This window comes from Pagrus pagrus (assembly GCF_965226575.1).
Source record: "Pagrus pagrus genome assembly, chromosome: 18".
NCBI classification, from domain to species: domain Eukaryota; kingdom Metazoa; phylum Chordata; class Actinopteri; order Spariformes; family Sparidae; genus Pagrus; species Pagrus pagrus.
The window spans coordinates 12762276-12775237 of NC_140202.1; the positions used below are offsets into that span (position 1 = coordinate 12762276).

The 12962-nt window shown below is 42.3% G+C and overlaps 2 protein-coding genes across 2 annotated transcripts; both read right to left on the bottom strand.

Moving 5' to 3' along the window:
• Positions 1-57: 57 nt before the first annotated feature.
• LOC311273829 (zinc finger FYVE domain-containing protein 1-like) lies at positions 58-10177 on the bottom strand. The gene is made up of 11 exons (XM_084381091.1): positions 8744-10177; positions 8140-8644; positions 6530-6744; positions 6263-6369; positions 6061-6169; positions 5844-5941; positions 5499-5616; positions 5189-5359; positions 4771-4951; positions 4549-4662; positions 58-2343 (listed from the first exon to the last, which is right to left on the bottom strand). The coding sequence occupies exons 1-11, from the start codon at positions 9251-9253 to the stop codon at positions 2111-2113; spliced, it is 2361 nt and encodes a 786-aa protein (XP_084237217.1). The 5' UTR covers positions 9254-10177; the 3' UTR covers positions 58-2110.
• Positions 10178-12129: 1952 nt separating this feature from the next.
• Positions 12130-12962, bottom strand: LOC311273875 (rho-related GTP-binding protein RhoV-like; the record flags this gene model as incomplete). Its single annotated transcript, XM_084381162.1, has 3 exons — positions 12130-12579; positions 12660-12718; positions 12797-12962. The coding sequence occupies 3 exons, from the start codon at positions 12960-12962 to the stop codon at positions 12130-12132; spliced, it is 675 nt and encodes a 224-aa protein (XP_084237288.1).

Below are 12962 nucleotides of genomic sequence, written 5' to 3' on the forward strand. Positions count from 1 at the left end.
TTTGAACACACACACGCAAACACGCACGCACACTAAAAACATGGAGGCAATTCCAGATTATGTTTTTGACAGTTGGGAGCTGATGCATCTTTAATCTTATGCAAATCTTCCATCACACATCATCATCATCGCTTCAAGTTAGTTTCCAACAGTTTTAAAATGCATCAGTCATTCCTGCTTGATTTGTAGTGTGTGTGTGTGTGTGTAGGTGAGAAGTGTTGATGATAGCACCCATATCTTATTGAAAAAACTGGACACCACATAGTATATCTGAAGCAACAGACGGCACAAATTTGCATTGGAATGAACTCCAGTACAAGTAATCCGGCATGACGCGTTTGCTATCCTATACTGTGCAATATTAGAATCTCAGAGGAGTGTGTGTCTGTGTCTGTGTGTCTGTGTGTGTGTGTCTGTGTGTGTGATGCAACATTCAGACAGATAAATCTATTTCGAGACAAGGCAGACACAACATCTTCTCATCAGACATCAGAACCAAAAAGTTCCACGTTAGGAGCAAAGGGAGAATTAACTTTATCTACAAGGCTTACAATCGACAAACACCCTTTTTTTTCTCTCATTTTTAACAACAAAATACAAGCATATGTGTTAAAGGCATCACCTTGTGCTTTATATGACATCCAGATGTGACGGTCTCATTACTCAGCAACTCAAAACTAGCAATGATGCAAGACAAGTTAAAGCTCTCGGTCACTAAATATGGTTCAAAATCTCCTCACTGTCACATTTGAGCATCAAATTTTCATGTGTAATGCTGAAAGGCAAAAGAAAATGAAGACAAAAACAATATGGGTGGTTCACATACAGGCATTAAAAAGTATATAAATACCAATACAGTTACTCATGTCAAACAAAAACCAAAAAAAGAACATATACAATGTGTTTCACTAACGGATGCAAGATAACGGAAAAAACGAGCTTTGTCAAGCTAAAACAGGACAAAAAATGTGTTGACCATTGTCAGGACTCCTTATCCTGACAGATTGTACCTACAGAATTGTGAATGTGATCTGTGAAACTGGTTTGAAGACCAATTTGGGTATTTTCAAGTTCAGCTAAACAATATCAAGAAAAACAATTAATACCAAGGTGTCAGGATAGCAAATCTGACCATGAATTACATACATTTTATGACGTGTGAACACTAAAATGCCGCTCGGTAAAGGAGACAGTGAGGTTCGTTCAGAGACCATCCTCTGAACAAGTAAAAGGCCATGGATTTATCGGACTGTCATGCATGCCAGAGTGCTAATAAGTTTTTTTTTTTTTTGTATCCTCAATACATAAATAATTTTCAACAATTCAAATGTACACTCCTCTAACATAGTTCTATGTCTTCATACAACCACAAATTACATGATAAAATATAAACATTATACCAGCACAGACACAGTGACCTGAATGATTTTTGGCACACCAGATATCCACAGCCTGGACCTGCTGGAGTCGATTTCAGCTCAGTTGGGACAGACTACTTGATCATAGGGATATCTGGATTTTGGCCATGGTAAGCAACAGCCTATAACAGCTGAAAAAGGCTTAGTGCAAAAACTAAAATGATGCAGTACAGCATGCAATGGAACCTGCAGTTATACCTGCACGGATATAAAATATCTCCTCGCCATTACACGTACGACATCAGAGAAACAATGCTTATTAATAAGAATTGCTGGAAACTACTCACACCGACCCCGCAGGGTTCTCAGCTAACTAATATCCTTTAAATGATACATTTTTTTTTATAATATTTTCTGATAGTAGAAAAATAGCTCAACAGCCTTATTTAACATAAAATTAGGGATTTGTGTCAAGAAGAATCAAAATATTCACTCTGTGAATAATCAGAGTGGAAATTTCACACTCAGTCAAGTAACTCACATGTTCTGGCTGTTCTACAAAGGCCACAGGAACTCTGAAATCCCAAATCTACTAATTGTCCTATATTTATATATATGTATATGCCTAAAAACTTCCTTTCCACAGATACGAGACAGAACCATTAGAGTAACAGAGGTAAAGCAGTGACAGACTGCGAGCTGAGTGAGCCAGTGGTTCTCTCTGGTGCTCCGAGGAAGGAAGGCCATCCCTGTTAAAGTTCTCCAGGTTTCTGGTTGCAGCTGGTGCAAACACGCACAGGGTGGTCCCAGCCCCGCGATGGGACCGTCCTGCGTTCAGGGGAACAGTCGTCGCACACTCCTTGGCCACAGGCGCGGCAGTGGTGCTTGGACAGCTTGGCAGTGAACTCGCGTTGGCAGTTGTGGCACGACAGGATGTCCTGGTCGGGCACCCAGTAGGCAGGACGGGCTGCGTCTTTCACGAGACCTAAACACATAAATAAACACATACACAAGCACATATTGGTTATAATGTAAGCCAACAGTTACATCTTTTACATTAAACACACACATGGTGGTCACTTTTAACGCACAGTTTGTCATTTCCGCAAAAAAAAAAAAAAGAAAACAAAAGATGTAGTTTGGTGACATTGTTAAGTACTGTGGAATCATGGGAGTTGTTGTCTTTATTGTTAAACAACCCCCAACTCCTAAACAACACCATCTGACATGATTTAAGCACAAATGTCTGAGGTAATGTATTAATGCTTTATTCATATATATGTTTGGTCACCTTCACCTTCCTTCTTTGCTCTCCAACATATTATCTGATGTTTCCCTGACAGTTATAGCACCAGGAGACCACATGAAATGCAAATTTACCTTGAATTAATTAGCAAATTTCTGAGTTTGAACATTTTTGGAAAAGTTTATAATAATACACCACTCAAAAAAATATGTAACAAAGGTCTAGTTGTTTTTGGACATTGTATCTGTAAATGTTACATATTATATCTTTAAGTCACTGTAAACATAGTGCAGACATTTAAAGGAACAGTTCGACATTTCAGAAAATACGTTCGCTTTGTTGCTTGGAAGGTGGAAAGGGACTATACTGACTGACAAAAGGCATAGAGCAATAGGTTAACGATGACCTGATACCCTGCTACTGCCGCATCCAAATCACACCAATTAGCATGTTATAAAAATGGCACGATGTGGTTTTATGGGGGGTTATGTCCCGGACTTGGCAGAGCGCAACAATTTCCTGGAGTCTCCTGTTACAATACCTACACTCTGTGAGCCCCATTCATTATACCTCCCATCCCTGCTGATTAAATGCTGCAGTGCCTAAATCTATTTGCATTTACTGACTATTTGAAATACTCGACTGTTGATACCAAAACAGTTCCCATTGTCAGTTACCATCGCTTTACTTTGCTTATTTTTCCTCTCTACTGTTTGGAGTGCACCCTGCTGCTTCAGGTAAAATAAAGTCCTTGGCTGACTTGGTTCGGGTAGCCATGGAAACGTGGAAACAAGGTTTGGTATTTAGAAATAGGTATTTTGTTGTGACTGGAGTGGACCTTGCTCTGAGGTATTTTTGGGGCGGTGATGGAGACGGAGAGGTTTTCAACAGGATATCACGTTATCAAAAATTCATCTATGCCCTTTACCAGTAAATATAGGCCTACAGTAGACTCATGCAGCAGCCTAACATGCATTATCATACTACTTGTGCTTTGGATTAAGTACATTCTTTGAGGTTATATAAATATGATTAAGACATGCATGAAACTACAACCACATTCGAAAATAAGGGCTGTGATTTCTGGTGTGTGTTTGAGCGAGTGCAGCATTTATTCTTGCCAACACTTTGCAGCGGAGCCAGTTTTCTCAATCTAAAACACATTTTGGATTTTCTTGACAGAAATGTGTCATATTGGCTGTTATGAAAAATCTTCTTCTCAAAAGCACTGGGGAAAACATTTATAACACTAACTCTTGAACAAATATTACAGCAATAAGCCTCAAAAATGAAAGGAGTAAACAGGATAACTGGACAACTATCGCACTTTTGCACTAGTCTTTGTTTGACATTAGGTAGCAGAGCCCCTCTACATGGAAGCACTGCCAACCTGAAGACGTTGTTAAAGGGAATCTGAGGTTCTGTAACCAGTGTGTGTAGGAGGATTTAAATTTTTCAGTCTATAAACATGTTTTGTTAGCGAGACAGTTACAGACAAATGAAAAATCAGTAGTTGAAGATCTGCTTTCTATCAAACATCTGAGTCACTCAACTGGGCACTTGATTGGATTCAGACTGTTTGGGTTTTTTACTATTTTTCCAACTTATTTGTCACTTGATAGGTAAGTTGTTTTCTTGATGTGTACATTTGCAGCGAGTGAGCAAAGACCTGTGAGCTTTTGCTAATTTTACAGTCTCTACTATAACTAGGCCATGAGGGCATTACATATTCCTTATAAGGGAGTCTTCGCTGGTCAAACTCCTTAATGACATCTTCGAGAGTTCAAACTAGAAACAAGACCTCACTACTTTTCTTCCTTACGTAAATAAGAACATTACACGTCTGCCACCAGAGGGCACTGTATACATTCCCTCACATTTACTGGGTCATATGTTCCTGTTACATAACGATGTTCTTTAGGTTTTGTTTTGGACAACACTCACCAAGTGGGATGTCAATAGCAGTGACCACAACGCCTATAGTGTTGGTCACTGCTTCTCCAACCTTCCTGGCCAGGGTTCCACCTTCTTCCTCCTCGCGCTCAGCCTCAAGCATCTCTGCATAAAGATGACAAAGATATCTGCTAAAGCCAAAGCTCAGCCGAATGTTAAATGGCTGCATAACACACACAAAAGAGCATTTGACATTATTGAGAGTGTGTGCACCTGCGTATGAGGCTCTCTGCTCGTAGCAGACGTCACAGACTCTGACAGGGGCAAGACCCCAGCCTCTCTCAGGGACAGGCGCAGCTTTGGAAGAGCAGCCATCGCAGAAGCCCTCCCCGCAGGCACGGCAGTGATGTTTGGTGTCATTGTCCTGGAAGACTGTGTGACACTTATGGCACACCTTGTACAGGAGAAAGAGGAAAAAAAACAATAACAAGAGAAGCTGTTATTGTACAAGAGTGTACTAGAGGGAAGAGGACGCAATCTGTATGTATTCAAGTTTTATCTTGTGACCTGCAAACATAAGATTGTGTAATAGCTGCAGAGCACCAGCCAGTAAACATCCCTCTGGACATGAAAGTGTTGACTTGGCTGCTGGTGGCGGGTGGCACAGGGTGGGGCTGTGTGTGTCACTCACCAAGATGAGGGAGTTGGGTTTCCAGTAGGCCGGGGCGATCTGGTCTGTCAGCCAAGAGGTGACGGCCTTGGCAGGCTTGACACTGAGCTCTGACACAGACTGGGCCACTAGGTTGACTCCATCCAGAAGACGCTGCGCTGCATTACTATTGTCCTTTAAAAAACCATCAGACTGCAAAAAGCAGACAGGTTATCAACATAAGTCGATAAATGGTCACCTCTAGCAATGATTATACGTCTGTATGATTACAGATAATTATAAACATATAATCTACATTGGATAGATGAATTAAAAAGCTTGTTTCTCTTACCCCTGGCCATACATGCTGGATCTCAGTGCGGACAACTGTATCCACAGGGTCCTGGTTCCCATACCAGTACTGACGGCTCCGATAGATCACTCCACAGTTGGGACATTCAATAACGTACCTGAACATACAGTAGACGCATTAATGTACAACTCAAATCTCTGTGACAATATGAATGTAAACCAATTTGTATCCAAGGTATTTATTTGGAATGTGTAGGCTAATGTGGATAGAAATGTTTGATTTTATGTAAGAGGCTAAAAAAAACCAGAGCTAAACTTAAGCTCTGTAAAGGTAACATAAGCCTAAGTCAAGCATGACACTGTAGCTCATTCAGCTGCAACTCACCCAGACCAGGCGTATTTGGCAAGGCCCAACCATGGAGAGTCAGAGGAAGCTGAGGTCTTAGGGACAACGATCACTTCCTTTCCCCCTTCATAGCAGGCCTACAGTGATGCACCACACAATGACTTCAACTTAACACATCAGCCATTGAACAAGAGTCAGTACAAAGTCACTGATTAAAAGAGACAGCTCAGTTCTATCTAAGTGAGACTGCGCTTACCTTACAGGTGTAGATGCGATTATCATACTGGACAGAATAACGACAGCGATGCTTCGCCTCGTGGCACGCCCCTTCTCCTAAGTGGTTCATGCTGTTCTTGCAGCCAGATCTGTGATGAAAGTAATACAGCAGGGGGTTTCACAACAAAGAAGGAGTGATAACAATGATTACATTTTTTTTTAAATAGCAGGAGGGTACTGACCCACAACTGAGGCACAGGCTGGAGCAGGTGAAGTACTCATCAGGAAAGAAGCAGCTGTGGGCTACAAGCTCTCCTGCAATTTCCCCATTAAAGCGCTCACTCAACGCCTGTAGGAAAAGCAAGGAAGAGTACAAATTAGCTAGACCTAGACCAAACATAGTGTTGCACCACCTCTTCATATATACACACATATTGCACAGACATAGTTGAATGCAAACAGGCGGGTCTGAAGCAGATCTGCAGCTGGCTGACTTTATACAGCCCTACCTGAAGGGCTTTGAAGATGACCACAGGGGTGCGTGGGGAACGGGTGGCGTTGTTATCCAGGAGCTGCTCCAGTTTATTCTGCAGGCCACGGAAGTCAGTGGGGGGGTTGAGAGTCTGCGTGCCCCAGTACTGGACAGAGCTGAAGGCCTCTGGGAAACGGGAGAGCTTCTTGAAGCGCTCCAACAGCAGCCGATCTACTGACTCAGATGACTTGTCTAAAACGAGACATGGTTGGAGCGGTTAGTATAGAGTGTAATCAGAATACACTGTGGGTACTCCGTTAGCCTTCATCTATCATAGACATATCATATCATACACGTAACGGGTCCATAAAGCTCGTCCAAGTTAATCTAATCCAAGACCGTTGGGCGGGCAAGCTTGTGCACCCACTGCAGATGGGGTACGTAGACATTTTTAGATTAGCAGCTATAGTGAAGACTTCAGCTTCGAAATGGGTGTAAATAACGTCATTCCAAATTAATTTGGGATCTCAGGGCTTCCAGAGGCTTGGATTACGCTGGACGAGCTGTATGGAGCCATGCTATCTTTTAGGTTGTTTTTTAACATTTTAAAACTAGTCCCCAAATACTTCAGGTGTTAAGGCGAATGCTGCGACACTGTTTTGCTGTGAAGCTCCAGAAATGTTTTGTGGACAACGAAACTTCACTTGCCTTCACATCAGCATAGGGGTAAGTAGATAATGACTCAATCTTCACTTTTCAGTGAACTTTTCCTTTATTAAGTCTTTAAGAAAACCCATGTCACTCATTAATTTACATTAAATTTGTTGTCCAAAGTCTTAAAGGCTCATACCAGTGTTCCTTTAAGTTTAAGCATATTTGCACAAGGCCAACCACAATTTGAATATGTTTTTCCTCCCTCACAAGCAGCAATCCGTTTCCATACATTTCTATATAATGTGAAAAACAGCTTGTAGAGGCTTGTAGCTTACTTGAGTGATGTAATGCACTGAAGTTAATATCAGGTCTGTCAAGTCCTTCTGTTATTTCATTATCGCATGGCAATGGTGCACAGACTTCATAAAGAAACTAGTATTTACAGCAGCAGCGATAATGGAAATCTGACTCTAAAAGCAGGCATGATGCTCATTATTGGAGGGGGGGGGTCCTTTCTGAAGCAAATTGCTAGTCTCTGCAAATTGATGGAAAAAGAACAGAAACAAGTAGCTGCCTGAGAGTTTGGAAAACACATTTATATAGAAAAAGGTCGATAGTAATGTCAAGTATGAGTCGTAGCGACAGAACTAAAACATGCAAAACTTGTCTTTCGTCTGTGACTACAACTATGTGTCCCATTTTTGACCTAACTACACAGTCTGCACAATTTTCTTTTGAGTCCAAAGAGCAGTGTTTACACATTTCACGAAAAGGCAGAATGACAATTGCTACCTCTGGTGATGTAGAAGAAAGAAATACACTGTGGGCTAATATTTGCTAAACCTGTAATTATCTGCAAATGCTTAACCCTTAGTTTACTTGGAGGGTACGCCCCTCGTCCCTAAAGTAAAATTCTACTTTATGTTTTGACTTGTCTAATAAAGGTGTAATAACAGAACTAAGTCCAGGACAGAAGTGCTGAGATATTTTTACCTGAACCAAGCAGCTTAGTGTGGACTGTTTCATGGAAGATGACCACCGCAGGGCCCAATGTGGACAGCGGGACATCCAGGCCACAGCGGGCCGTCGTGGCCTTCAGTTCCTTGGTGAAATGCTTCAAGTAAGCATCCGAGGCGTCCCCGAGGAACTTGAAGAGGTCGTCGTGGAGGCGGTCAGCGTGGGTGCGGTAAATGATGAGGTCGGAGATGGCGAGCACCTTGAGCAGGAGACGGGTTCTCTGGCCCTGTTTGGAACTGTTCCCGAGCAGCCCCTCTGTGTCGATGACCACCACTTTACGGGTGGGGTCAAAAGCTGCCCACACACCCACGGTGCAGGACTCCTGCGTGGGAGAAGTCTTGAACACTTCTCTGCCCATGAAGAAGGCGTGGTTCAGGGTGTGAGACTTGCCCTCTCCTGTGTTGCCAAAGATGGACACCACCTTCAGCAGCTGGTCGGGCTCGCAGCTCAGGCGCTTTATGAATGAAGCATCATCTTTTATCTTTGGGGGAACAAGAGATTAGAAGTGGAAAATTGTCATTTAAACAACAAACTGTCTGGTGAGAGCAAAGAATTTTGATGTTTTTTAGAGACAACTCACCTGCATTTCCTCATTCTCGTCAACCAAGAGAAAACTGGAAACCTTCTCCAGAAGTTTTGCTCTCTGAGATTTGGTCTCCTCGGCGATTTGGACAGCGGGTGGGACAGGCGTCTGGACAGAGTTGACCACCGCAGGTTTGGGCGGCGGAGGGTAAGATGTGAGCTGGTGTTTCTTCTTGTTGCCTCCACTGTGGGTGCGCTTCTGACAGTCTTGGCACAAGTTAACCTTGCAGTTCTGGCAGCGGACCACAGACCTATGGCGTTTGCCACTGTCTCCGTTACCTCCTTTACAGTTGTCACAGTAAGGTACGTGCCCGGGGCCTATTTGAACCCTCTCATGGTTCTTCAGACGCTCCTGATTGTGGAGCTCGAGCTCGCAACGAACACACTGCAAGCTCTTGCATTCATCACACTCAAACGCAGCCTCCTCAGAGCCACCACAGGCATAACTCTCCTGACATATTAGACTAGTGTTGACTCCCTTTTCTGAAGATGAGCCATGCCCACTCATCGTTTCGTACAAGATAAATACAGAGCAGTGCTTATTGGATCACCTTTGACAACAGCACCAGCAATTGACAATAGCAGTTAATGACAAATGCACAACATGCAGTGATACTGACAGCTGAAATGACCAAAGACAACAATTACATCAACTTAAAACAGCTGCATAGTATCCCACTGACTGTATACAATAAAATATATCAAGTCAACTCTGGCAGTATGGATTTCAAACACTTAAAAACGGTTTTAACAATATCATCTAGTGCAACTAAACAGTGAGGCAATGGAGCAGGAACAGCCGTCTCCTCGAGGAACACCTGATATCTTTGTGCCACCAACACTTAGCTCGCTCATGTATTAAAGTTAGCACGTAGCCTCAGCGTTACATAAAATATACCCAAGTGCCAGAGAGCAACACTAAAACAACACAGGATAGCATATGCAGGTTGCTTGTACCAACCGAGACAATGAACTCTCCCTGAATAAGATGAATGTGCAAATGTTGATGCTAACAACAGGCTAGCTGGCAATGACGACCCTCTCAGTAGCTCGCAGGCAAACTCGGTGGATAATTTGGCAACAAAGCCGCAAAACGCACTTTACAGCTGCTCGGCGTCGACGGACAGTTTCAACTTTTCCTCAAGAACAACTGCAATAAGCGAGCCAGCGGGTCCTAATAGTACATAGCACGTCCTAACAAGCAGCTAGCCTCCTGTCTGTCAACTGAGCTGTAACAACATATCAACAAAAACAACAGCCAGCCGACGTCCAAAGCTCCGGATACCCGCGGACTATTTCTTTACTTTACGACGGGAGGAAAATCCGCGCGACGGCGTTACAAAGTCTTTAAAAAGTGTTACTGTGTCTAAATCCTTCCGAGCAGTGTCATTGTTTTGTTCTTCAGCAGCCCCCTCCCTGGCAGATTTCTCTAGCTACGTTATTTTGTTGCCAGGTCAGATCAGCTGATCAGCTTATTTTCAGTCACAGGGTCAGAGTAGGGTAAAGCGCGGTTGCATGATGGGAAACGTAGTTGTGCAAGGCAGAGGCGCCCAGGCCGAGTGTAGGGTTTCTGTGCAGCTTTCCAAAATGTTTTCATGCGCTCACTGAATTGTGGCTTTTTTGAAGTATATATTTATGCATTTAACTTTTGGAAGATTACAGCTTTAAAAACTAAAGGCTGTATGTAAATTATTATTAAAGGAGGGGAGGTGTGGCCTACATTTTTTCACATCCAGTCCTCAAACCAGCATAACTTCTTGGACATTTGCTACCCTGAAGCACTTTAAAATACCATCAATTATTAGAAGGACAGGAAGCATGAAGCACAGCAACATATATAAGATTGCTTTGCAGAAAATGCAGAACATTTCATTAGGGACACTGGGGACATGTGTCCACCACTTTTTGAAATTACCATTTTTGTCCCCATCATTTCAAAATGTATAACTAGTTAAACAAGCAAAAAATAGCTAGTTTGTTTTTGTTTTTTAAATCTGAGCTCCCATGTCCTCACCAATTTTCAACACAAAGTGACACCTTTGAGTACTGTAGGCTTGTAGACTGGTATATGTGAAGAGCCGTACAGGCTTTTTACATTCATTCCATGGTGAAATTCAGGCACTTGAAACATTTTCAAGTTGTTGTTTTTTTTCATTTTCAAATTTAGGTACAGTACGTACACTCAAAACAACAATTTCACTTCAGCACATTAAATCAGAATTGTTTTGTGATAGTATTCTACAGCATGATGACATTTCATGTTTCAAAATGTGTCACCGGTCGTGAGCTGAGCCAATATAAAGCTTTTAACTTTAAAAGAAATACAAGTACTTTCAAGCACTTTATCCAAAATCCAAGCACTTTTCAATCATTGAAAATTCCAAACCAAATGTAAGTGTTTTCAAGGATTTCCAGCACCTGTATGAACCCTGACTAACTACTGGCCCCTAATTTGGAATTAACTTGCCCATGAAAAGTGCTTGAGAAGTCCTTGAATTGTATCATTTCAAAAACCCTGCTCATTTTAAAACATAACTTGTGACATGTTTCCTGTATGGACTGTAGGTGTGACATTATCTTAGCCCTTATGCCCCACCTCTTTTCAACATAAAACTAAGCCCTTGTATTGATAGGATAGTTTTTTTTTGTGCTCCCCTAAGATACAGAAAATGTAAAATAATAAGATCATGGTCTGAGTTGGTAAACCATTTCAAAGCAGCTTTCAAAATGGTTTCTTTTGATATGACAATCATTTGTGGCAAACCCTGAAATAAACTTTTTTGATCATGATTTTACTAAAGAAAATGCCATGTGGGTGGCTGTTTTGAAGATAATTGTTAGACACATGCCTCAGCACAGGCTTTCAAACACAGGGTGGATTTAAATGGCTTTTGTCTTGTAAAGTAGCACTTCAAAGCATCAGCAGGTGACCATTTGTCCCCAATGGTACTTTGTGTTTTCCCTCCATTTCTCCACTGACAGTACCTTCCACTGTAGGATCTACACTGTATGTCTCTCCTGATTTTTGCATTAAAGTACTGATTTAAAGAAAACAAAGCAACTGGCGATTAAATATGTTTCACCGTAGTGCATTTATTACAAAACCTGAACACACACACACACACATACAAATATGAACAACAAATAAAACAATGAAACCAAGAAAGGAGAAGATAAAAAAGAGCAGAATGTAGCCTTCTTATGCTGAAGTTTGGATAAAGATTGTCACATGTTACAGGATGGAAATCGGCACAGGTTTTCGGTCATGTTAAATGATGTTATTTTAGTGCATTGCACAATAAAAATGCATAATTTGTCATAAAAATCCCTAAATAGACCGTGTCCACCAGGCTGAGTGCAATCAATCCATCTTTTAACTCCACATCAGATGAACCTGATGATTTTCCTCCATCCACAATCACAAAAAATCTTCAAACGCTTAAGCAGGCTGAGCTTTTTAGAGTTAGTGCTGGCGTGTTTGTGCTTGATGGCAGCAAATATAGCCCGGTCAAACACATCTTTGAGGTTGTGCTGTGTCAGAGCTGAACACTCCATATAGCCATGAGCTCTGATCCTGTGTGCCAGCCTCCTGGCCCGGCTGAAGTGCACTGGTTTGGTGCTCCGCTGGTCCAGATGGATGAGGACGTCCACGTTGTGGCGAAGGTCTGACTGAGTCCCGACCAGAACGATGGGAGAGGTCTGGTTTCCAGCACGGATCTGTGGGATCCATTTGGAGGTGATGTTCTCGAAGGAGACTGGGTTGACCAGGCTGAAGCAGAGGATGAAGACGTCTACGTGGGCATAGCAGAGAGAGCGGAAATGGCCAAACTCCTCCTGTCGGATCAGAGTAAAGAGAGATGAGAAGGGAAAGACCAACTAGAGAAATTATAATGATGTTGGTGCAGAATCTCTACCTGTCCTGCAGTGTCTATCAGCTTGATACGAGTTGGAACTCCATTCACATGAACCAAACCTGAAAGTCAAGTAGAAATAAGTTTTCATTGCTCTGTCAAGCAGTCAGTCACCTTTTAAAAGAAGAACCTGCACTCACCAGTGAAAACATCAAAAGCTGTTTGTCTGTACTCGCTGTTGTATCCATTGAAGATGTAGCTGATGATCATGCTGGTCTTCCCCACAGCTCCATCACCGACCAGCATGCAGCTCACCTCCTCCCGCAGCCTGTGTGCTTTGTCATGTCTCTGACAGGCCTGTGCCAT

Excerpts from the sequence above, each read along its gene's own strand:
- LOC311273829 (XM_084381091.1), bottom strand. The coding sequence starts at position 9,253 with ATGAGTGGGCATGGCTCATCTTCAGAAAAGGGAGTCAACACTAGTCTA. Across the intron at positions 6,745-8,139 it reads CACTAAGCTGCTTGGTTCAG|ACAAGTCATCTGAGTCAGTA; the intron begins GTAAAAATATCT and ends GTCTCGTTTTAG. Across the intron at positions 6,170-6,262 it reads AGCCTGTGCCTCAGTTGTGG|ATCTGGCTGCAAGAACAGCA; the intron begins GTCAGTACCCTC and ends CTTTCATCACAG.